Below are 26464 nucleotides of genomic sequence, written 5' to 3'. Positions count from 1 at the left end.
CTATGGGAAGATTTTTTCTAAAGGTATCTTTTCTAGTCCTGTATCATACTGTCCCAAGTGTGATGAGTATAATGTGTCCCTTTTTCACTATCTATGGACTTGTCCAAAGATCAGTATATTTTGGAAGGAAGTTACCAGTTTTCTAAACATTAATTTGAAAATAAAAATTAAATTATCTCCAGGTTTTGCTTTGTTGCTTCTAGATGATAGTAGGCTCTCTTCAAATTTTAATATAGAATTTAAGTCCCAAGAAAATAAAATATTGACAATTTTATTTTTGGCTGCCTCCAGAAAGGCTTTATTTAACTGTTGGCTACAAAATGAGTCTCCCTCAATTGCAGATACAATGGCTTAAATGAACCAGCTTAGTTGGCAGGAAGCTTTATTAGTAAAAACTAAAGGAAATAATTCCAAAGAATCATTTAGACTTATATGGTCTCCTTACTTTGAGTTCTGTAACTCCAATACTAGAAGTCAAATATCTCAGTTTCTTCAATTGTAAAATGTTCATAGGGGGGGTTATCTGACATTCTCAAGACAATGGGCTTTTTCTTTCTTCTTTTTCTTTTAAGGATGTCTATGCGTCCACTGGCTTAGTTAGTGATAGTTCTTGTTAGTTTCTATTTTATTTTACATATTACTTCATTGTAAATTATACATTCTGTTCAATATGTCACTGTATTAATCTTCTTATTCTGCCTACTATTTGTTATCATATTGATTTTTATGGCTTTTTGTGAAAACCAAATACAATATTTCAAACCCATAAAAAGTGGGGGTGAACTAAAATGGACACAATAGAGAATACATATTGACAATTTATTTCGTTAATACCCGGCGTTAGAGCAGGAGGCACACCAGGCTTGTGGTGAATCAGATACAAATGCCAATTTGAACGCAGCCTCCCCTCTCTGAAAATGCATTCCTGCAATTGTAGCAGATTTAGCTCAGACTGTGGCTTCCGTTACACTGGACTTATTGGGAAAATGTTGCATTATAGGTAAAAAAAAAATATGGCAAGTTTTATCTGAAATTGCACTCATAAATTGCCACTCTTAATTCTAACTCAAATACAAGTGTACTATTTCATTCGCAGTATAAATTGAAATTAAATGTTCTAAAATAAAATATAGTATCTTCAGATAACATTTCTAATGGTCATTTTAAAATGTTGAATTTAACTGATTTAATTTCTTATAGCTTCCAAATCATATTGTGACAACACAGAGGTAAATAACAAGAACAAAAACAGGGGGGGGAGAGGGAGCTACAGCCATAAAGCTCAATGAAAGGGAGCTAAAGCCGGGAGAACCCTGTGAAAGGGAACTTCAGCCAGAGAACCCAGTGAAAGGGATCTACTACCAGAGAACCAATGAAAGGGAGCTACAGCTATAGAACCCAGTGAAAGGGGACTTCAGCCAGAGAACCCAGTGAAAGGGATCTACTACCAGAGAACCCAGTTAAAGGGAGCTACAGCTATAGAACCCAGTGAAAGGGAGCTACAGCTATAGAACCCAGTGAAAGGGAGCTACAGTCATAGAACCCATGAAAGGGATCTAATACCAGAGAACCCAATGAAAGGGAGCAACAGCCCGAGAACCCAATTAAAGGGAGCGACTACCAAAGAAACCAATGAAAGAGAACTTCAGCCAGAGAACCCAATGAAAGGAAGCTACTATCAGAGAACACAATGGAAGGGAGCTACAGCTATAGAACCCAGTGAAAGAGAGCTACAACCTGAGAACCCAATTAAAGGGAGCTGCAGCCTGAGAGAGACAAGTGAAAGGGAACTTCAGCCAGAGAACCCAATTAAAGGAAGCTACTACCAGAGAAACCAATGAAAGAGCGCTACAGTCATAGACCATAATGAAAGGGAGCTTCAGTCATAGAACTCAATGAAAGGGAGCTACTACCAGAGAAACCAATGAAAGGGAGCTACAGTCATAGAACCCATGAAAGGGAGTTACTACCAGAGAACCCAATGAAAGGGAGCAACAGTCATAGAACCCAATGAAAGGGAGCTACAGCCCAATAACCCAATTAAAGGGAGCTGCATCCAGAGAGAGACAAGTGAAAGGGAACTTCAGCCAGAGAACCCAATGAAAGGGAGCTGCAGCTATAGAACCCAGTGAAAGACTTACCAGACTTGCCTTAACCACCTCAGACCAGGTGAATTGCAATAGAGTAGATAGGGATTGCTTCAAAAAAAGTTGACATTTTTTCTAAGTCCCAAAAAACGCTGGCGTCTTTTCCTTTTTTAAGGGTGATAAGCTGAATAAGATCGTAAATTTTTTTGGGGGTACCCTCCTTCCCCCCTACATTTCCTAACATATGGCACCTAAACTATACAGTGGGCACATGTATAGGGCAATATAACACCTCTATTTTATTTTATGAAGCTTTCCCAACCTTGTGTAGTGTAATGTATTTGCTGCTACATATACGTCCATTGTACTTTAACTTGGTGCCGTATGCAAATTAGGCATCGCTAGCGTAACTTCGCTTTGCTTGACGAATTAACGCTAGTGCAACTTTGCTACCGTTTGCCTCCCTAAACGCGCCTCTTCGCATTTTAGTGAATTTGCGTAGCGCTGGCAAAACTTCGACTGGCGAAGTGCAGCAAACTGTCGCAACTTCGGATCTTAGTGAATTTGCCCCATAGAACCCAATGAAAGGGAGCTATAGTCATAGAACCAAATGAAAGGTACCTAAAGTAATAAAACCCAATGAAAAGGAGTAATAGGACCTAACGAGAGGGTGCTGCAGCCATAGAACACAACACAATCGAGCACATCCTTTTACTTACTCCCCATTTCTTCGGACAACAGCAGATGTCAGTGTTATATTAAATAAATATTTTCATCTGTTATAGAACCACCAGATGAACCAACAAACATGTCCTGTGAAACACAAGATTTAAAGACATTAATTTGCAGTTGGAACCCTGGAAAGAAATCCAACTTGGATGAAGATCTTGCTCCTAATTACAAACTGCATGAGTGGTAAGTTCTGCCTCATGATAGTGCAACGGCCAAACTCTGACTTTTGCCACCAATCTGCCTTCTCTCTTGCCTATAATATTCTCTAGAGCAGGGATCCCCAACCTTTTGAACCCGTGAGCATCATTCATAAGTAAAAGGAATTGGGGAGCAATACTAGCATGAAAAATGTTATTGGGGTGCCAAATACTATGAATTCAAAAATAAGCACCTGCTTTGAGGCCACTGGGAGCAACATCCAAGGGGTTGGAGAGCAACATGTTACTCACAAGCTACTGGTTGGGGATCACTGATCTAGAGGCTGCTCATTGGACCACTTTGCAATGTATATACCAACATAATAATCCTCAATCTTCTCAAGATGAGTTGCAGCCATAAAAAAAGCTGAGAAGCCTTGTCTTGCAAGATACCCAAGAAATTATTTTGTTCCTTTATAAAGGTGAAAGTGTCTCTTATTACAATGAAAGACGCTGCTCAAATATAAGGCCATTGTGTGATATCTTATTTCAATCCTTTGATTACCAAAATTAGTCTGTAGCTTTCCTGGCACATTGTTGTGGAAAAATTGTCGCTGCTGTTCCCAACAGACTTCTATCTCAGCAGCCACACATATGAGCATCTGCTTTCCAGGTCCATAACCTGTCTATGTTAATAACACTGAACTCAGTGTTATGTGAATGGCAAGGAAATATATTTGTTTGATGATATGACTTGATTATGTAGATTCCTTCTACCTGCATAAATATCTACTGGGATGTAAACATGGAGGTAACAGGCACAAGCAATGGAGTCCTACTGAACCAAACTAGACTTTCTTTATTCACTAAGACTAAGGGGTACATTTACTTAGGGTCGAATATCGAGGGTTAATTGTTCGAATGATTAAATCCTTCGAATCAAACGATTGGAAGGATTTAAATGCATCGATCGAACGATTTTCCTTCGACCAAAAATTTGTTAGAAAGCCTATGGGGACCTTCCTAACATTGAGGTTCGGTAGGTTTTACTTGGCGAAGTAGGGGGCCAAAGTTTTTTTTAAAGAGACAGTACTTCGACTATCGAATGGTCGAATAGTGGAACGATTTTTAGTTCGAATCGAGGTCGTAGTCGAAGGTTGAAGTAGCCAATTCGATGGACGAAGTAGCCAAAAAAATCATTTTTTTTATTCTATTCCTTCACTCGAACTAAGTAAATGTGCCTCTAAAAGTCCCTAAATTGCATTGCATCTGTGTTACATATTTTATAACAACTTCATAACTTTCAGCTGAGTGAAGTTTAATTACGCACTTTTACTTGTTCAAGGTTTTCCAAAAAAACAAAATTATGTTCCAGAAGTGAGTGCACTTGGCCCATTCAGAAGAACCAGAACATATATAACTTTACATTGGTTGCCAAGAACCAGCTAGGAATGAAGAGCGTTAGTATTTTGGTGGATGCAACACAAAGAGGTAAACTCCTTCTGTTTGTGTGTATTTCTAGCCAAGCAATACCTGCCAAAAGAACCCGGCCCCCATGTGTTTCCTGATGCGTTAAATAAAAAATGCAAAAATACAAATAGATAAAAAAGATAAAAAATGTTGAGCTTCTTTTGCCTTCTATAAATGGTTCAAAATCCCAAGTTTTGCACAGGTTTCTCTTGTTTGAGTTGGACCTGATAGAGGACTCGATTTCACTAGGCAACGGTGTACTTTACATACTGCTTCTAAACAAACACATAATAATTTGCCTATAGCTGTGATTGGAAATAAATATACAGGTATGGGATCCATTATCTGGAAACCCATTATCCAGAAAGCTCTGGATTATGGAATGCCGATCTCCCATAGACTCCATTTTATCCCAAAAATCGATATTTTTAAAAATGAATTTCCTTTTTCTCTGTAATAATAAAACAGTACCTTGTACTTGATCCCAACTAAGATATAATTAATCCTTATTGGAAGCAAAACCAGTCTATTGGGTTTATTTAATGTTCACATGATTTTCTAGTAGTCATAAGGTAGGAAGATCTATATTAAGGAAAGATCCATTATCCGGAAAACCCCAGGCCTGAGCATACTGGATAACAGGTCCCATACCTGTATATGGATGCAATACAACCTACATGGTCTGGAAAACAAACCTATGTCTGGAAAGACCTTCCCCATGTAGTAGGATAGAGGTGAAAATGGATATTGATGCAAATTAGGAAATATATAGTGATGGGCGAATTTGTTCCGTGTCACTTCGCAAAATTCGCAAAACGGCGGAAAATCAGCGAAACACAAATTTTGATGCCTGCAATTCGCAGGCGTCAAAATTGACTGCAGGGACAATTTTACACACGCGTTAAACTGTCGTCGGCATCAACATTGTAGTTGGCATCAAAATAGTCAACAGCGGCAACATTATTTTGGACGCTGTGAACTTTCGCTGCAGTTTTGCTGAATTTATTCACCGGCGGCGAGACATGGAAATTTGCTGTGAATTTGCACCTGCCAAATAAAGTAGCCCATCACTAGAAATATATACGATGTTCACAGATATATAATAAGAGAATGGTTTATTATTCTGTAGTTGTGAGTATCACAGACAAGAACTCACTTGGAAAAAACCCTACTCAATATGAAAACAAGATTGTTCCTTCTGTACATTGTACACTGTTCTCACAGGGTGCCCCTGGGGACCAAAGTCATGTATCAGCCATGTCCTACTAGGGTAAATTCTCACTGGCCAATCATAAAACACAGTACTGAAAAAACTGCACACATCTCGTGCCAATATGGCAGTACTTCAGGTGGCCATCAAGGGTGAAGGATGAAGTGAGAAATTCAAATATTTCAAATTCATTAACAGTAATCTTAACTTTATGGGGCCCATTGTATGAAAATATATTTACTAAAGCTCAGCTGCAATGACCTTCATTTTCTTTTAACAGTTCATCCACTGGCCCCAACAGGCTTGGAATTACAATATATTAATGCCACAAATGCCAAGTTCAGATGGACGTTGAAAGCAGATTACACAGGTCTTCTCTTATTATGCCAAACTGAACTTCAGATGAACAATCACCATGTTGAATGGGTAAGAATATATATTTCATTTTCTATTTCATCTGCCTAGTAGGATACTAAACAAAAACTCAGCTGGGGTGTATTTTATTGATTGATCTGCGAAACACTTTTATAAATAGCTCCCCTAGATTTAAGTCATAATTCCATTTGGGGGGTATCACTGCATTTGGAACACCTTCACTCATCTCATGGTTTCCCAGTTCATCTCTACCCATGAGAACACACTACATTGGTAATTGCCAATTATAATGATTTGTTACAGAACAAGTTCAGACTATTTATTCAATATGTTAATCATATTTTATAGAGAAACATCACAGTAATGGGTAAAGCACCAACCTCGTTTTACACCATTGCCCTTGACAGACTGCAACCATATACCAATTATACCATGACATTGCGTTGTATGGCGGCAACGCATTTGTCTACGTGGAGTGACTGGAGTGAGCAGCTTGAACTCAGGACTCATGAAGATGGTACGTTCTTCAGCTCGTTCTCAGGTAGCCCTGGGGTTCCAAGGATCTAAATCTTGTAGTGATGCAACAATTTCAGAACTAAAAGTAGGGTAAATGCAGTTTCTAGTCTTTCAATCTCAGCTGGATTTGGGGTTGTGCAGATAAAGGAAACACCCTTTGCTGTGATTCAGCTTTTCTTGCTCTTTGGTTTGGAGCCTGGTGTGTTTAAACATATCCAGAGCATGGAAATATGCCCAATAAAACAACTAGTTTCCACAAGGATCCTTGGATTTCAAAGTTAAATACCCACCAGGTTTGGATCACAGCCATTGCATATACTTCCATCTAATATAAGACAGAAGGACAAAGGTTCATGGGTAATGCTCCCTCTAATTTGAAGTCCATATGCACAAAAATGTTCTTGTGGTTGAGTTGTAGAAGGACTAAAATATACACGGGCAATACAAGACTATTGCTACAGTATGCACTCTGCATATGTTGCTGGCTGGTTCAATTGCATGATTGTAGTTATAGTGGAGTGCTATGATAGAACAGCCTCGCACCTGTTGTCTTCTATACTAGTGTTGTGTTGATATGCAAGATGCACCTCCTTTGGAGAAAGAGGAACAAGGCCTATACCTAAGTACAGGAGTTCTTTTGCACCTAAAGACTGCCTGCATAATACCCTACCCATTCAGGTGCAAGTTGTACTAATTGTTTAATGACCAATGCTGATCTTTGGTATCTTGGCACAACATGTTATCCCTTATTGTTCAATTATTCTTGAATTTGTGGAAGGAACGTTGCTTCAGCCCTTTAATTTATTATTAGGGAAATCCCCAGGTCCATTTTTTTTTTTTGGTCCCTCATAGCAAGGGCAATTGGTTGTGTCAGGCTGAGGGAGCAGTGATTCCCCTGATTATTGGAATGCCCTTTAAAGAATAACAAAGTTATCCTGGCCCATATTCCCTTGGCCTAGACACTGGGTACTAATATGAGATGATTGATTTTACCACTATTTGATTTATATATGCCAGTGCCAACAGCACAACTTGACATCTGGAGAGAAGTAAAGAGTTCTGAAAATGGAAGGACTGTGACTCTTTATTGGAGGGTATGTGATTAAACTGTAATCTATCCTATCCTCTAAAATATATCCTTATGAATGGCTTAGTGATGTCATCAGTTGTAATGTGTGCTTAGCAATGTCATTTGAATCACAGGACTCACTGATATTGTGCATAAAACAATGTACCTCCTGTTGTAAAATATAAGGATATTAGAAGCCACCTTGGAGTTCCATGACCTGTATAAACAGTCATATATAGTCATGGTACTCCAATGTGGCTTCTAATATCCTTATATTTTACAACAGGAGGAACATTATTCCCTATATAACACACATTTGGTAACTTTATTTTAGCCTTTCTCAGAAATCTACGCCACCGGATATATTGTCTTTTACAACGTTACCTGGAGACGACTCTACGACCAAACTAAATATCAAAGCAGAGTTGTCCATCCACCACAAAACACCACCCAGTTATCCATTGACAGACAGGCTTATGTAATCCACATTACTGCCCAGAATGGAGCTGGCATTTCACCACCTTCAGAGATAAGAATTCCGAATGATGATGGTAAGCTATTAAGCTCAGAGGCTCCATGAGGACAAAGACATATTTCGGTGTTGAAGGAAATAAAATCCAACAATATACTGTACAACTAGTAGCTCCTTTTGTTGGTTAAAAAGCCATCCAACTATTTTAAGCCATAACCAGATGCTTTTGTAAAGAGTTTCTCTTTAAAGAAAATATTAATCTTAAGTTTATGGTGAAGCCTCCTGTCCTTCAGCCTTGGTGGGCGTCCAACAATTACCTGAACTGTCCTAGAGATGAAAGGTTCAATATACACATTGATTAGTGTAGCACAACTAACCCTGGTGACTCTCAGTGATCATCTTCTGATTTACAGTATTTTTGAATGTCATTTGTTCATGTTCCTTCAACATTCTTCTTCTGATATAAGTCATTCAGGTGTGTGATGGAATGTTTTAGACTATGTTTTGCAAAAATGGATGCAACTTATTGTGAGCATTGACACCATTTATTAAAGGTACTTGAGTCTAAAGAAGCTCCATGCACTTCCTTACATTTGCTCTTGGCACTAGAGAGTCTGTTCCACCAAGCGCGCCTATTGATGCAGGGGAAAGTTGTAGGTACCATTATCTTCAAGCAGGTGGAAATTCCAGGGTTCCAAACAATGCAGAATTTTCAGTTTAATAAATGCTCTGGTCACTATAAGCAGGGTTGGACCAAGCTGCCCAGGTTCCCTAGACAACCCTGGTCAGACACCTCGTTCCCTCTGTTTGTGCATACGTACGAGAGTGAGGACCATGGTGACAAGACAGGATAGCGGCAGAGGAAGCAAGCAAAACATAAATGTAGGCAGAAGACCCATCAAAAGGTACTGTCCAACACCCCATTGTGTCCAACAACCTCATTGTGCCGTAGGTGTCTCTTCTGCCTACCCAAAGTTCAGGCCCTGGCTGTGACCCCACCAAGATCCATTGCAAAGTCAACAATTTATATTAATCTTTTACGTGCAGCCTGTTATTCATGTGATGAGTGTCTATGTCATTTTTCTAGAAATTCGTGACAATGGGCAAATTAAAGAAGGAAGAGTAAATGGCAAAGATGGGGGCATTTACGTATCATGGAAGCCTCACCCTGCTAATTATCATGGATATGTTGTGGAATGGTGCAACTTTCCAAAATCTCAACATTGTGACCTTCAGTGGAAGAAATTCAATTCCAGTGTTGCTAGTGATGTCATTAAATCTGGTAAGCGAGTCATTTGCAACCTAAAATCCTAACATCTTTTACAGCTGGTGGGGGGAGAGAGGGTGTGCAAGTTGCTCCATACAAATGTATTCAACGTTACTTATATCTGAAGCAAAAAAAGGTAAAACATTAAAGGGCATGTAAAGTCTAAAATAGAATAAGGCTAGAAATGCTGTATTTTGTATACTAAATATAAACATGAACGTACTGCACCACAAGCCTAATCAAACAAATAATTTATTATTTTTAAAGTTGGCTACAGGGGGTCACCATCTTGTAACTTTGTTAATTATCTTTGCAAGACTAAGACTGTGCACATGCTCAGTGTGGTCTGGGCTGCTTAGGGATCGTCATAAACAAAGCTGCTTGAGTGCTGCATGGCTGGGAAGTAAGGCGGGGGCTCCCCCTGCTGTTCATAAGTATGATTGTTTCCCTGCTCAGCAGTTAGGGACCATCTGACAATTCCTATCCACAGCAGTAAACGAAGGGAGAATTTCACAGCATACAGTCAGGTTTCTTATGAAAACGGTAAACATTTTTTAATTAAAGTATATTGGAGATAGGTTTAAGTAAAAATGGGATTTTATTTTTTTGCCTTTACATGCCCTTTAAGGAGTATAAATATAGTGAGCTGTCCTTTCTGAAAATCCTTAGGCTTATGTTCTTGTAAATTCATATACACTGTAAACCACCTTTTTCAGAGGACCGACCCCTCCATTAGCTCTAGGCATCCTCTTTTCCCACATATCCTATTGACTTCACACCAGAATTGTGTTACCCAACAGTCAACCACATGCCCCTACCCCGTTCATCTTGGCAGATGAAGTGATAGATCATATCCATAAGCAGAATACAAGTTGCACCCTACCAATAGGAATTCCAGAACAAGCAGGAAATACTGAGAAAGCCTCAACGCCCTAATTGACCTGCCATGGAGACCACTTTGGAGGAGTGGCATAATGTAACCAATGGCACAAAGTTTGAACCAGGTTTAAAAAACAATATGAGGTCACCACCCAACTGCTTGCTCGTTGGCTGCTACAGGGTACAACACCTAGAACAAACTGCATAACATTAATTGCATTTATGCTCTATCCATGTCTTTTGTCTACAGGTGCCTTTAATCCAGGTGTGAGATATACCTTCAGGATTTTTGGATCTAATGAAGAAGGAGAACATTTTCTGGAGAAGAAGTCAGGATATATACAGGAGCTAGGTAATGAGCAATCAAACATGTAGCAATATATTACAGGACACATTTATTTAGTTGGATTATATGATGATTTACTGTCCCACATAGAGATAGAGATATGGGATCTCTTATCTGTAAACCCACTATCCAAAAAGCTCTGAATTATCTGAAGAATGTTGCCCTAAAAGTCCATTATAACCAAATTAAGTTTTTAAAAACGATTTCCTTTTCCTCTATAATAATAAAACAGTAGCTTGTACTTGATGGTAACTAAGCTGCATGAATCCATATTGGTGGCAAAAAAATCCTATTGGGTTTATTTTTTAACTGTTTATTTAGCAGCCTTAAGGCCTGGCGACCATTATCTGGAAAACCCCAAGCATTATGAATAATAGATCTTATACCTGTATAGCAATAGTTTCTCATGTTAGCTAAGAAGAACCAGGAAGAAGCCAAAGCTTCTACAACAAAGTAGTCGTTGTTGTATAAAGTAAGAACCATAGAAAAAGTTGAGATGTATTCTAGCAAGCAAGGATCAAAGCTATTGAGGAATTAGACCCACTTGGATCTACCCATGTAGGGGTATAGGAAAACTTGTGTCAGTCTCTTTGTCCTATTCTCCAGTGACTGCCACAGCTTTCTGATTGGCTGAGGGAGTGTAAGGGTGGAATGAGCATTTCTGTCCAGGGTTATAATAAGTGGCCCCTTGTGTCTGGATAGACAAGTAAAAATTGTATCAAATAGGCCACGATACAGTCTGTTTTGCTGATACACCAATACATTCGTGTTGCTTTAGCGTGTTCCATGAGGATGAGAATAACGATTGATGGAATCCAAGCAGACATGTTGCATCTGACATGGGATCCGTATCAACGTTACACCTGCCAAGAAGGATTTATCACTCACTACAGAATTTACTTAAAAAGCCCTGAAGGAAACTGTCAGATGAAAGGTTCAACTGAACTCCCTCTTACAGGTAACACAACCACAACCTCATTTCTGATCTTCAGCCGCACTTCCCGAAAGTCTTTCCCAAGCAACGGCTGAATGTGCCTATGACAAACTCTCATTCCAAACCAGACTGGGGGAGGGGGGCACAGAACAGCCGAGCAGACTCTTGCACACAGATCTTGCCTTGGAACAGAGAATTATAATTGCACATATGGCCTCAAGAAACAGAAAGTGAAAGTTAAAGGGATACTGTCATGGGAAACCATGTTTTTTCAAAATGAATCAGTTAATAGTGCTGCTCCAGCAGACTTCTACACTGAAATCCATTTTTCAAAAGAGCAAACAGATTTTTTTTTATATTCAATTTTGAAATCTGACATGGGGCTAGACATTTTGTCAGTTTCCCAGCTGCCCCAGTCATGTGACTTGTGCCTGCGCTTAAGGATGGAATTACTTTTTGGCAGGCTGTTATTTCTCCTACTTAATGTCACTGAATCAGTTTCAGTGGGACTTGGCTTTTACTATTGAGTGCTGTTTTTAGATCTACCTGGCAGTTGTTATCTTGTGATAGGGAGCTGCTATTTGGTTACCTTCCCATTGTTCTGTTATTAGGCTGCTGGGGGAAAGGGAGGGGGTGATATCACTCCAACTTGCAGTACAGCAGTAAAGAGTGACTGAAGTTTATCAGAGCACAAGTCACATGACTGGGGGCAGCTGGGAAACTAACAATACGTCTGATCATTGACTTCTCTTATTCCAATGAAATGGAGAATATTGTACCTCGCGCACAGGCAGGTCGCCAAAAGAAACCCGTCACCTACCTGGAGGATTTTGACGATGACTTGTTTTGATTTTAACGCATGAGGAAACCATTTTTTTTTTTGTGTATTTATAATGCAGCTTTCTGCTTTTACACAAGGTGATGCACTTGTAGCATTTGAACACCCTTAATAGCACTGTAAGTAAAACCTGGCCTATACGTTTTAACTTGGGTTTTAAGAACCATAACTTTTACCTTACTTCTCTGCTGTATTTCACTCATAAGGTTTAGTTTCGGAGTAATTGAAGCCAATCTCTCTGTATGTGGGAAAGTTGACTATCCCTCCCCTTTGTTTTTGTGATACAGAAAATATAAGCAATTACAAACTGAATATGGATTGTGGAAGAGTCTAGGAATATTCCATTGACTCGACAGGGGACCGACATCGTTAGTGGGTGAAAGTTTAACACACGACTGAATCCCATGTCAGATTTCAAAATTGAATATAAAAAAAAAAAAAAGTTTCCTCTTTTGAAAAATGGATTTCAGTGCAGAATTCTGCTGGAGAAATAGTATTAAATGATGTGTTTTTCCACAACAGTATCCCTTTAAGGCACTGACAGTAATTGCAGTTTTCCACCATAAAAGAACTCTTAGTAAAGACATTTGGCTCTATTTTACAGAACTATTCAGTAGAATTGGGTTAATGACATGTATATGTTTCTAAGTGTAACAAGGAGAACAAAGCAATGGGGAGAGTAGAGGTGGCCATACACAGATTTCCACTTATTTGGCGATGTTGCCAAACGAACGGATCTCTCCTTGTTATTCCCACCTTGAGGTGGGCGATATTGGACTGATCCGATCGAGGGCCCTAGGGTCCAACAATCAGATTATAATGCAGGAGTACGGGCAGTCGGATTGCGGGGCCGCATCAATGAACAGACGTACAGTACGCGATCTGATGGGATTTTTACCCTGCCCAACTCTCGGCCAGATATCAATTACTGGGGAAGGGCCCCATACACAGGCCAATATACAGGCCAATATAGGCCCTTGTATGGTCACCTTAAGAGAGAGTGTTAGAGCACATGTTGTATTATGGTTAATGCAATTGCTCAGGGAAACTGCGTAATGTGGAAAGTTCTTATCTCAGCTAGTGGTGTAACTATAGAGGGTGCAGACCTCCAAGACTGGGGAGGGACCCGGAGGAATTTATGGGTCCACAAAGGGCCAGACCTAGTAGTAAGCAGAAGAGGCACAGGGTGCAACAGAGGGGGGTTACCCCAGTCTGGGTTTCTGTAAACTAAAGCTGCTTGTGCGATGACCAATGAATGCAATGCCCCCCCCCCCCGTTAACATAGTGCATCTCATACATCACAAATTTAAAACACCCCCCAGCCCACTTGTCACTTCCCTGAGGGGCAATCAAGGATGAGGTGCCTGCCTTGAGCACCTCCTACACTGGACACAGCCCAGGGGTTGTGGATGACAAAAAATCATTGGTGATCTGCTAATCAGTTCCCTATGTAACCTGGATGATCACTTTAACCTCACCCCCTGCATTATTGCACACGCAGTGAGATCTGGGGGGGGAAGCATCGGGCGACTTACGCAGGACATGAGGGCACAGACTAGAACAAGTAGGTGTCTAGTTCCACCTACCCCTTGTTCCTGCCCTGCACTGAAATCTCTGTATTACACCAGTTTCAACCTGCCAGAATCCATACATTAGCTAACGGTAACAATTAGTACCTTTATCAAAATCATTTCAACTCCTCTCATTCATTTTGCAGATGGGAAGAGCGTGTGTATGATTTCTATCAATGATACTGAAAAGAAGAGCTTTTCTATAAATCCCCTGAAACCAAATACAAAGTATGAAATAGCTATGGCGGCCTCTACTGGTGGTGGAGAAAGTCCTCTTGAATTTACTAAAGTCACAACTCAGCCCGACAGTAAGTAAAACCCATCCAGGCACTTCTTAGGTCTCAGAAAACCAAGAAGAGAGATTAAATGCCATAAGTGAAAAATTACCCTTCTAAAGCCTTTTGAACAGGTGGGGGGTAAAATGATATACGAGGGGGAGGCACTTGTAGTTAAATACATCTTTCTAATACAATGGCTCCAGTGCAAGTGTTAATTCAGTCCCTTTTCTGTCCGACAGCAGCAGCAGTTATTATTGCCATAGCCCTGCCGGTGATTATTGTGTCCATCATGTTGCTACAGCTCCTCCTCCTGGGATACTGGAAGAGGCAATGGTAGGTACTGGTACCAGATAAGACTCTTGTACAAGCATTAGGACATGAGATCTGGAAATATTTCTGGTTCTTGTGGAGTCGGAGGAGAATGTTATGGAGCTAAATAGGTTGTTGAATTTACAACAACATTCTCATAGATGGTTGGATGACTACATGGTTGCCTCCTCTGATGCTCCTTCCTATTGTGGGAGCACCAGTGCTATTTAAATCTTGTCTTGTTTATTTTTTCAAGCACTCGTAGGGAGAAGTGAGCGTCACCATAATTTCTAACTAGCTTTGTTTGAAACCTGCTTTTAGTTGGGTGGAGATCGCGCCTGTAGCCAACAATAACAGAACACGTCTGGATATGAGGTTCAACCTACAAATGGTTTTCTCTTTCTTTTCAGGGTAAAGAACATGTGTTATCCAGATATACCTGATCCAAACAAGAGTAATGTCCTCTCTTTTCCAACCCTTAAGGTATTGCATTCAGTGCCATACATTATACTGCAACAATTCATTTGTTCTTTAACTTCTGTAGGAAAGACTGAGCTCAGGGACGGAGCTGCTGAACATGCAGTAGGGACATGTTTGCTTTGGTTGAGCCTTGTTTGAGTCATATGACCTGGACCTAACGGCGTAACTGCTAATGTGCTATACTGTAAAAATTATTTGAATCTTGTTTCTTTCAGTCTGGGAATTCATAATTATAACAAGCAGGCAGGAGCCATTTCGTGGACACTGTTATTAAGACAAGCCTTGTATCATCTCAGAATCTTGTTTGTGCACCAGAATGGGGGACCTGATGTCCATCCCCGTGCCCTGGCTACACAATTAAATGGTGAAGAGAACGGGGGAATGTGGGGAGAGCAGAGACATCTAGGAAGTGCTGAATGGAAAGTGAAAGTAATTGCCTGGGCCACTCTATGCCCAAGGAATAGAGGAGGAGGAGGAGGAGGAGAAGGCAATATTTTATTGACAGTTGAGATTTTTAAATGAGTTTACAACAGCTATGAATTCTTAAATAAAAAACATAATTTGGGTTTCATGTTTAATTTGAAAAGGACATTTATTATACATATTTTTATGTCTGGGTGACAGCCCCACTTTAAGGGAGCGGGTTCCTGATCAGAGGGGACAGACGGGAGTCCCTATTAAAGGCACGGTGCTAGAGGGCAGCCCACACTGTTATGAAAAGTGGAGGAGAATACGGAGAAATAAGTTACAATTAGTGATGTGCAGATCAGGAAGAACTTAACCCATAAAACCAAAACCTACACCCACCAGTATATTCTAGTGGGCGAGTGGAGGCATTTTACAAAGTAACAGGGGAGACAGAGCGACTGGACAGGGTTGAGACTCTCCAGAGGACGTTACTTGCTAGAGTCCACACAGCAGCTCATGTGCAAGATCAGCGAGAAAAGGGAGGTGGGATTGTAATAAACATAAAGGAGAAGGAAAGTCACAGTTACTAAGGGGTGCCAACATTTTCTCAGTGAGTTCCATTAATCGGTCATCTTCTTCTTTCTTCACTACCCTGGGACTGTCACATGTGCAGTAGAGTGAAAAAGTCAGCTTTTCTTGGTTAAAGTTAGAACTTGCACACCTGTATGGAGAAAGAAGAAGCAGGAAGACGTTTGTTCTGTGGAGCAGTTTTCTGCCAATAGGAGCGTTGGCCTGGGTTATCATGTAAGTGAATACAATCACTGGGGGTACCTAAATTATGGCACCCCCCAGTGATTGTTGATCTCAGGTAACCCCACAAATCATGAGTTGAAACATAAGAAGAACAATAGAAGGCACCCTATGTTAGGTACGCTTGGTGCGGCAGATATGATTAAATATTGGCATGGAGGCCTTTACAGACAGAACTACTGGTATCGGATCTGTTATTCGTAAACCTGTTATCCAGAAGCTTCAGAATTATGCATCTTCCACAGACTCCATTTGAAAATATGATTTCTCTATATTAATATCCCAACTATATTAATATCCCAACTAAGATCTACTTATTGGAACAAAACAATCCTGTTGGGTTTAATGTTTAAATATTTTGTTTTACTAGACTTAAGGTATGATGATCCAAATTACAGAAAGATCCATTATCTGGAAAACCCCAAGTCCCAAGCATTCTGTATAACAGGTCCCATACACTTCCTGTATTAGATAAGTGCCCATGAGTCTTCATTGATATCTAATGCACATACTGTAACACACCCTCTCTTCAATCTTTCTGTCCAGGAACATGAAGAGAAAGTGATGGTGCCAAGAAACTGTGTTGTTCAAAAAATTGAAATTGTGAATCAGCAGAAAGTGGAAGAAGTGGAAGAAGTGCAGCTGAGCCAGGCCCAGAGCAAGGAGATTGAGAAGTTGAGTTGCAGAAGCGAAGAGAACGACTGTGCCAATGTAAGCAGCTCCCTGGATGATATGAATTCTGCAGGCCTGTTATATCAAACCTTTGATGATCCAATCAATCGGACTCAACCAAGCATTTATTTGGAGTTCTTCAACAGGAACTATTGCGGAACACCAGAAGATGCTTTTGAAATCCTAACAAGTCAAGGCTATCAGCCGCAAAGAGAGATTCAGCCAACGGTGATGCCAAAATGATCATTTCTCTACAGATGGCTGAGCAGCCGCCACAAGGTTTTATTGCACTTTGAAACCTTCAGATAAAAGAACAAAATCCCGAAGCATTAAAACTCGGCTCAGGTTATTTAGGGATTGGGGGTTGTTTACTTTCCGGCAGTGTCGGACTGGGACACCAGGGGCCCACCCAAAAACCTTAGACCAGGGGTCCACCAAAGAACCATAGACGAGGGGCCTCTCAGTAATATTATTATTCTTCTCCTCACTCAGCCTCTATTCTCCTAGTCTCTTTTCTTTACATACTAGAATATATGATTCCATCTGCAGTATTTAGCCTCTTTGTTCTCATAGAAATAGGGAATGGCCATGAAATAGGCCAAATGTTTAGCAGCATGAGGGCCACTGACACCTGGGCCCAACGGAAGTTTTCCTGGTTGGCCAGTCCAACACTGCTTTCCGGCCACCAAGAAACCACACCAGCCTGGAGTGACGTGAGTGCAGCCATGATAGTGGGGAATAGTGGTGCCAATACAATATATATAAGTAGGAAATGTTATGCAATCGTTGCACTTATGTGCAATTTATTCCCACTTGTCTTTCTTTGCACTTGTTTTTAGCCACAGATATTGGCCATTGAGAAATACATGGCGGGATATTTTTGCATTTATTGGCATATTGAGAGGGAAGGATTATCAGTACATGGAATCACAGAATTAAAGGGCATGTAAAGTCTAAAATAGAATAAGGCTAGAAATGCTGTATTTTGTATACTAAATATAAACATGAACTTACTGCACCACAAGCCTAATCAAACAAATGATTTATGCTTTCAAAGTTGGCTATAGGGGGTCACCATCTTGTAACTTTGTTATACATCTTTGCAAGACTAAGACTGTGCACATGCTCAGTGTGGTCTGGGCTGCTTAGGGATCGTCATAAACAAAGCTGCTTGAGTTCTGCATGGCTGGGAAGTAAGGCGGGGGCTCCCCCTGCTGTTCATAAGTATGATTGTTTCCCTGCTCAGCAGTTAGGGACCGTCTGACAATTCCTATCCACAGCAGTAAATGAAGGGAGAATTTCACTGCATACAGTCAGGTTTCATATAAAACGGTAGACATTTTTTAATTAAAGTATAATGGAGATAGGTTTCTTTTTCATTAAAGTAAAAATGGGATTTTATTTTTTTGCATTTACATGCCCTTTAAGGATAAAATAAAGTACAGAAGAACCCCCGTTTTACGTTTTTCAGGGGACCAGAAGAAAATGGTGTAAAATCCAGGAAAATTTAAAAAAACGGAAATGTGTGATGCCTAATATATAGGTGAGACCACAAAACAACAATGTAAAATGAGGGAAAACTTAAAATCAGGGGATGCAATATGTGGGTTCTACTGTAATCATTTTTAAACATAATTATATTTATTATGCATTTGATAAAGTATTGTATGGGTTTCTTGGCAGCTTATTGGCTTGTGTATGCCCAATATCATTCCATCATGCAGTAGCGTAACTAGATGTTACTGGGCCCCACAGCAAAATAATTTGAGGGGCCCCCAAACTCTCCAGAGGTTGTCCTGTTTTACCAATATATATTAAAATTACTAGGAATTTACAAATCCAGGATTTGGTCTTTTTCAGCAGGATTCGGATTGGGCTGAATCCTTCTGCCCAGCCAAACTGAATCCGGTTCCTAATTTGCATATGCAAATTAGGGACGGGGAGGGAAATTGCACAACTTTTTGACACAAACAAGGAAGTAATGTTTTCCCCATACCATCCGTAAATTGAAAAGGCAAATTATGATTTAGGACGGTTTTCGGGGGTTCGGCCAAATCTAAAATAGTGGATTCTTAATAAGGGCTTCATAGGGCCCCTATACCTCCTATAGTTACGCCCCTGCTGTCAAACAATGGCCTGCGCATAGGGTCATCTCCTGCTGGATGTTCATTTACTCCCCTCTCCACCCAAAAAAAAAAAAAAAAAAGACTTAAAACTAGAGTTAAGGGGAATGTTTATGAAAGAGTAATGTTAACTAAAAGCACTTGGCCACAAGCCACCATTATAGGCATTGAATATCCCAAAAAGTGAAGGGGAGGGGTGTGAAGAAGTAGTTGATTCAATAATGTGAATTTTGCAGAAACAAAAATGTTGAAAACGCGTTGTCTAAAGTGCATCACATATTTTTGTTTGTTTGTGTATATATACATATTGTATTAAAGGAACAGCTACACGTCATGAGGCTGCTTTTCATGTGCAGGGACTGCGTTAGAATCACCCGAGTTATCTAAGGATACATTAAAAAAGTTGGTCACATGTGGATCCTTCCTAAACAGTATGGAAAATAATTTTTGGATCTTGACCTGGACAGCAATAATGAAAAATGATGAGGAGATTTACAGAACAAGGACTTTTAAAAATAACATCTATGGTAGTACCTTCCTTTTTTCATTAAATTAATTTTCAGCCGTCGGCAGCTGAAAATTTATTTAGTTAGAGAAGGGATGCCTTGATGTCACTTTGGTTAAGAAATTTAGTTAGTGAGCAGGGAACAATTATCTGATTTTTTTCTCTGGCTATTTCTAAGCAGTGCAACATTTGCCTTTTCTCGCTAAATACATTTTCAGCAATTTTATTGGCTGAAATAAACAGCAGGTGGTGCTGTTTCAAATTAATAATATTAGTAGTTCAAAAACAGCTACCATCTTGAAATCTAAAAAAAAAAAAAAAATGTAAAAAGCTAGAGGAACAACAAATAGACCAATGGCCAATTTAGTCAACAAAAAGAGAGTGTAATCACAGTTCTGATCCTTGAGTTGACCGGAAACCGTACAAACAATGGCACCTGCCCTGCCCCTTTCATGACATCAGAGATGGGTGGGTCCGTGCAAGTCTATAAATAGAGCAGCCCAAGCAGGTTGGATAGAGTTTGGGTTAGGAGGGCTCAATTCAGGGTCGGGCCGTTTCGCTTCTCCAAAAATAATTTTGGAGGCGAAAAATGTTGGTCATCACTAATCCTCAATCCACGTTTGACCTGGTTAACAGAACTAAAACAAACAAACCAGCAGCAGAACAAAAAGAAGTCGTTTTGGTATATTTTATTAACAATATATCCCTTTCGTCAGATTATGCTTGAGAAGGCTTCAATGCCCTGCGACAGTAACTGTACACACTATACAAGGAAAAATAAAAAAACAAAAACAATGGGCGAAACATTTGGAACGAGCCTCTTTTTTTCCCCCTCCTTTAAATTATACACGGCTCAATGAAATATCCTTACGGGAAATATATAAATAGTATTTTTTTCTTTTTCTTTCTATATTACAGTTATACAATATAAATGAGAAGTTCATGTCTGTTCAGTGACCTACAAATATTATATCCTCCAAAAGTGTAGCAGCGTATTACTAAAGAAAAACCCAAAGAGAGAGCGAGATAGAGAGACGTCCATGAGATGGTTACTAAGCGATCACATTTTCTTTAGTACTACTTCACACCACTTCAAAAATGTGTTACTCTATGGTTCCCTTCATTCACAACACGCGTCCGTACTTACAAGGAGTGTCCAGGTTCAAAGCAAGGTTAGGGGTTCTCAATATTCCCTCTAGGATAATCAGTTGGGAATGATGGGCACAGAAGCTTCCATATTTCCAAGGATTCTGAGTAAACAATAGCACAAAAGCCTTTATCTGACCATACGATGGCGCTGTTGTAACCGGAGCAAAGGAAAAAAAGGATCTTTGCATGGAAAATCCAAAATGTATGAAGGGGAGCAAGATTCTTTGCTCATGACTGAAGTCTGCAGGATGGACAAGACTGAAATAAAAAGAAAACTGCCACCATCTTGCCCAAAAGTCTCCTGCACCCAAGGCAGTAACCCCTAATAAGCAACAACAGAAGGAGGCTGCTAATCTCTGACCTACAGAAACTTCTAGCAGAGTCTGACTGACCCACTGGGGTTCTAGGAAAACTCCCAGTGGACCCAGTTGTCAGTGGGCCCTCCTGCTCACCCAACCATTTGCCTTGAATGCCTATACCATGGCCTGTCCCTATAGGACAGTGGTCCCCAACCAGTAGCTCACCAACTCCTTGGAAGTTGCTGCCAGTGGCCTCAAAGTAGATGCTTATTTTTGAATTCCTGGCTTGGAGGTAAGTTGTGGTTTCATAAAAACCAGATGTACTGCCAAACAGAACCTCCTGTAGGCTACCAGTCCATATAGGGGCTACCAAACAACCAATCACAGCCCTTATTTGACATCCCCATGGACTTTCTCATGCTTGTGTTGCACTACAACTCTTTTTACATTTAAATGCGGCTCACTGGTAAAAAAAAAAAAGTTTGGGGACCCCTGCTATAGCAGAAGAAACTGAAGGAAGGATAGATGATAATATGTAAGGAGAAGCGATAACGAGAATTAGGAAAGTAAGAAGGAAAAATTGTTTGGAGAGTGGGCCTGTGGCCTAAGGATTTCTAATGGGCATTCCAAGACTATACGGCAATGTTTTGACATGAAAGTAGAGGAGTGAAGTGTGACTGAGAACTTAATATCATACACCGCATACAACGTGGCCACGGTCCAAAAAAGTATATTAATTAAAACAGTGATTGCCGACATTCAAGTACCGAGAATCGCATTGTGAATCAGGCAAGAAAGTTGTGGGAACTCAACACAGAATGGAAAGTTGGTTTGAGAAGGTAGAAAGTACCTGAATTATTTTGGTGCATTAACCACAAAGAGACACAATAAGAAAAGAGCCAAGGACAGGTGGATAATTCTTTGCATTGATGTTGCTTGCAGATGTGGTAAGGATACATATTGGGCAAAATGTTTGTTAAAAAACTTAATTATCAAGAACTTTTATATCCAAATGCCCTCGCAGCATCACCAGTGCCATGTCACATAACATGAAAGGCAAGAGTGAAGATCTTATTCAGCTATACCATGAGACTGGCTGGGAGAACAAGGACTCTGGTTGGGCCTGAGTGTAGATGATCAGAATGAAAGAGTTCTCTCAGTTTGTGGTTCATGCTTTCACCTATATCCCCATAATAATGACACTGATAAGTACTGAGGAGTGAAACATGCATCAGAGACATTATACAAATAACTGAAATGGACCATGTATTTGGGCGACATTTATTGCTTCTGCAACTGGATCCCACCCAAACTGGTCTGTCTTTAGAAGTGTTGGGACTGCCCAGCCTACATTCCCTTCAGCCGCTTTTGAACCAAAACATTACATTACAGCAGAGGAACATCAGAGGGGGCTGGGAGTTGCAACACTGATCGAATGTACATGCTATGGAATCCATATTGCACTCATGTTCTTCCACCAATTGCTGATCTATGGAGTCCTACTATGTGCAAATTGGCAGCCACAGCCCCTAAGGACAGCTCCGCAAGCAAACGACAGGGAACTAATGCCCATCATTGGATCCTAATAGGTTTTCACCATAATCTAAAACATCTGCTGCAACAGGACTCCCAAGCAAAAGTGAAGGTTGGTCCATTTCACTGTAATCAGTCCAACTACCCAACCAGCTGTTTGGTAGCTAACTTAATCCATGGTTCAAAAATACAACAAACATTACTAAAGGGACACTGAATGTCATTATTTCGACTCTAATCAATCACATGGTCACTATTAGCATGGCAACTGCTTGGGAATTAAACCCTAGACTTGGCCTTACATGGAAAAGTCCAATCAGAGAAAAAGGAACTGAAATATTACTAGAGTACTAACCATTAGACAACTACATTGCCAGCTTGTTCCAGACAGGACGGTGCAATGTTAAGGGTCAGTAACAGCAAAAAGTGAAAGGGTTTCATGTATATTTAAATATGGGCAGCTTTTGTGTTGCAGGGAAACATCTGCTTCTGAGGCTAATGTCAGACAAAGGATTGGGGCTGCCAATGACATTCGGTGGAAAAACTCTCACTGCCAGTCACTCCTTTTCATATGAATCTATGGGCAATCAAGTGCCTGAAGGACATATAGCAATGATTGGTAGCCTTCCCCTTAAAAATAATGGCCCGAGCTTTGGGCACAGCAGTTCCCCAGAGGTGATCCGACTTTCCAGCTCAGGCTCCCCTTTGAGATCCAACATTTGGCCAGGGCCCCGCCCTAGGCTCATAATAATAATAATGACAGTTTTATAAATCCATCGCTTGCTAGGCAAGAAAATTGTTTTGTGTTTGCCCACAATCTCAGCCTGATGGACATCCAACCTTGGTCTCCATGAGTATCTTAGACATTGTCTCCAAATCTTACTCTAAATGGTCAATGAGTTGGGGAGTCCCACAACTGTTCTGGCGACCCCTAGGGGTCAGCCCAATAACAAAGGTAGTGATGACAAACGCAAGGGATGTTTTGACTGTGGTCAAGTGACATTAGCCTCATAAAATATATATAAATAAATAAGGTTCTTTGTAGCCGACTGTCCTAAAAGGTCCTGGTGCCCTACTTTCCATTGCAGATAATAGATACACTTTCTAGAATTGGTCCAGGCTTTACGCCCTGCCATTTTCACGCAGAAATGGGCCGACAGATTTACATTTCCTAGGAAGCTATGCTATAAGTACCCATCATGGTGCCAAGTGCTGCTACACAGACATATTTTGTGCCAAAAGCTGATCATATATATATTTATATAAACACACACGTGAACAGAATGCATAGTACTTGCCCTTTAAACTACAGTCAGTGCAGAAATATCTTTAAAACGACTTTACTTTTATATATGTTGGTCGTAGCTCATGCCAATGTAAAATCTTAGCAGCAGTCGTATCAGAATAGCACCCTCGCCTCTCCCGTCACAAACCCGTGTTAAACAGCTCTCTGTGTTGCCTTTGTAGAAAAACCCATAACCAAAAAGAAATAGAAAAACTTGGAATGCAGTGGATTAGCACCTAAATACAAAATCATACTGGTGAAATGGAAAAGAACTGGCACTTGCGACTATAGCAAACATAGCATAGATTTAGCAATGGCTTCTGCCGTATCAGGAGAACAAGGATTCCCTCAGGCATCATGGCAGCTCTGATTACTAAACACTTGTATCTACTATAAGAGAGAAGATAAAGACACAGCAGGTTCCCACCACCACAGGTAACCAAGATGGTATTGAAATGAAGATCTCTAATATTATTTTGTGCTGGCCCTTTAAGTGGCAACTGTAGAAGTGCACCGGCTCAGTTTCCCATTTGGTCATTCAGCAAAAGCAACGTATTCAACTCGTCAGACAATTAGGGGCAGATTTATCAAAGCGTGAATTTTAGAACTCACAATAAAACGCACTCACTTTCTATTCATTCCTATGGGATTTTTAGAATCGTATTCATCAATGGAGTTCACCATTTGATAAATAAACTATTAAAAATCCCATAGGAATGAACAGAAAGTGAGTTTTATTGTGGTGAGTTCTAAAATTCACACTTTGATAAATCTGCCCCTTAATGTATGTAATAGGGATGCACTGAATTCATCAATTTCTTTTTTTGTTTGACAGATTATTTCCCTAATCCTGAAGAGGGGTCTTTAAATTGTAGGATGGTTACTCGTCACATTAGGGAATTGGCCCTGGTGCATCGACCTGAGATTATCTAATCCCCCAGAAAAAGTTGGCTGGATACCATACACAATCGTAGCCAGGGCCGGATTTACATACCGGGAGCTAATGATGTGCGGGCCGACCTGATACGGTTCGGGTCGACCTCACACTGCTACTCGCGGGTGGGTGCTGGTTGAGCTCTTCTCCTTCTCTCCCCGCCCACCTTCAAATGCCGGCTTCCGACTTCCGGTTTTATAGTCTCGCATCTGCTCGCCCCACCTCTTTTGTGACGTCATTGTGATGTCATCGTCGGGGTGGGTCTATAAAAGGACCCCGGAAGCGCGGGTTGGAGCAGGGCGGGTTAGTGTTTTCCTGACCCACACATCACTACCGGGAGCCCCTAGCCCCAATGCCATTTGTCGCCCATTTATTCGTGAAAATCGTCATCGGGAATTTAGCAATGGGGATTTGCGCATGGGAAATTAAAAATATTATTTTATCGCCTGCGTATCCCCAGTGTTTTTTAACCAATGTGGGTGTGGTTGGGCAGCCTGCTGCCCCCTAAAGTCCGGTGGCGTTTCCACAAATCCGGGCCTGATCGTAGCCCTTAAAATGGTCATTTTTGTAGTACCTTTTAACAAAAAAACTGCCACATTCAGTTGTCCAGAACTTTCAGGTCATGACCTTAAGGGCCAAAAAAAAACAAACAAAAAAAACCCCCCTGCACGCTCATAATCACTACTAATCTTTCCCGACGATTTTTTTCCTGCATATTTATTTAAAATCACAAAGGGGTTCATCATGATCAAGGAGAATAATGGGATATAAAGGCAACAAAAGTTACCAAATCCAGTTTCCCATATATTTCCAATCCCCTCGCAAATACTGTGATTTTTGCCATTTTTGGCACAAACTTCACTTCTATGGCAACTTGTCAGATGGAAGCTGATGGAGCTTTACTTTGTTTAGGTTACCATCCCTTTCTAAATCCAGCAAAATCTGACTCTTGACTTCGCATGTAAGAGAAAGAGGGGCAACGTTCCCACTTCTGACAGTCACAGCTAGATTTTTTTTTAAAAACACAAAAGCCAATTGGATTAAAGAATTCCAAGAAGGGAATGAGAACAAGGTGAATGGTTTATATAAATTAGAGCATTACACATACAACATTCCATTGGGAAAATCTACTGCCAAAGTGCTTTAAAGGAGAAGGAAAGGTTAAAACTAAGCGAGCTTTATCAGAAAGGTCTATATAAATACACCAGTAAACCCTCTAAGTCCTCTGTCAAAAGAAACACAGCATTTCTTTCCTTCTATTGTGTACTCATGGTCTTCTGTATCAGATTTCCTGTTTTATGCTTAAACCTCCAGGGCTAGGGCTTGAGCATGCTCAGTTTGCTCCTCTCTCCATTTTCACCCTCACTGCTGTAATCTGCAATAAACTGCTTCAGGAGCTTTCCTTCGCCTTTAAATTCATTGCACTCTGGCTTTTACGGTTTTCCTATACCCCATGAGACATTTAAGGGCAACTTTATAGTACTCTGTGCCCGTCTGGTAGTAGGAATCATGGCTTCCCATGAAAGAATCTGGAGAGCTGGGGATATGAGGATAGACATCGTAGAAGAGTTTGGACCCTCCACTTGGGCTTTAGATCTTTAGTCCTTATAAGACTAGGAGCCCCTGCATCCCTGGTAAGTAGGACATATTTTGTGAGAGAGAAATTTACACCTTTCAGCTAAGAGCTCACTGAATATTTGCACAGATTCCAACAGTCCAGCTGGATGATAATATATATACACACAAATGCTCAAGCCAGTCAACAGTTAATTACAT

General features: G+C 40.4%; 1 protein-coding gene across 3 annotated transcripts in view; it reads left to right on the top strand.

The window, feature by feature from the left end:
- The window catches only part of osmr.S (oncostatin M receptor S homeolog), a 34956-nt gene extending 17098 nt beyond the window's left edge, over positions 1-17858 (top strand). For 2 of the 3 annotated variants that reach the window (XM_041580586.1, XM_018244513.2), the window contains exons 6-18: positions 2873-3002; positions 4302-4447; positions 5917-6062; positions 6360-6528; positions 7545-7621; positions 7931-8147; positions 9156-9350; positions 10465-10566; positions 11339-11518; positions 14050-14211; positions 14421-14514; positions 14901-14973; positions 16735-17858. In XM_041580586.1, coding sequence (XP_041436520.1) covers positions 2873-3002; positions 4302-4447; positions 5917-6062; positions 6360-6528; positions 7545-7621; positions 7931-8147; positions 9156-9350; positions 10465-10566; positions 11339-11518; positions 14050-14211; positions 14421-14514; positions 14901-14973; positions 16735-17103 — 2060 coding nt within the window. In that variant the 3' untranslated portion in view covers positions 17104-17858. The remainder of the gene's footprint in view (positions 1-2872; positions 3003-4301; positions 4448-5916; positions 6063-6359; positions 6529-7544; positions 7622-7930; positions 8148-9155; positions 9351-10464; positions 10567-11338; positions 11519-14049; positions 14212-14420; positions 14515-14900; positions 14974-16734) is intronic. The other variant, XM_041580587.1, reaches the window with a different exon arrangement.
- Positions 17859-26464: the final 8606 nt, after the last annotated feature.

The sequence above is a fragment of the Xenopus laevis genome, chromosome 1S (genome assembly GCF_017654675.1).
Source record: "Xenopus laevis strain J_2021 chromosome 1S, Xenopus_laevis_v10.1, whole genome shotgun sequence".
Lineage (NCBI taxonomy): Eukaryota > Metazoa > Chordata > Amphibia > Anura > Pipidae > Xenopus > Xenopus laevis.
The sequence above is the reverse complement of the archived record's forward strand: the minus strand, read 5'-3'. Positions and strand labels throughout refer to the sequence as shown.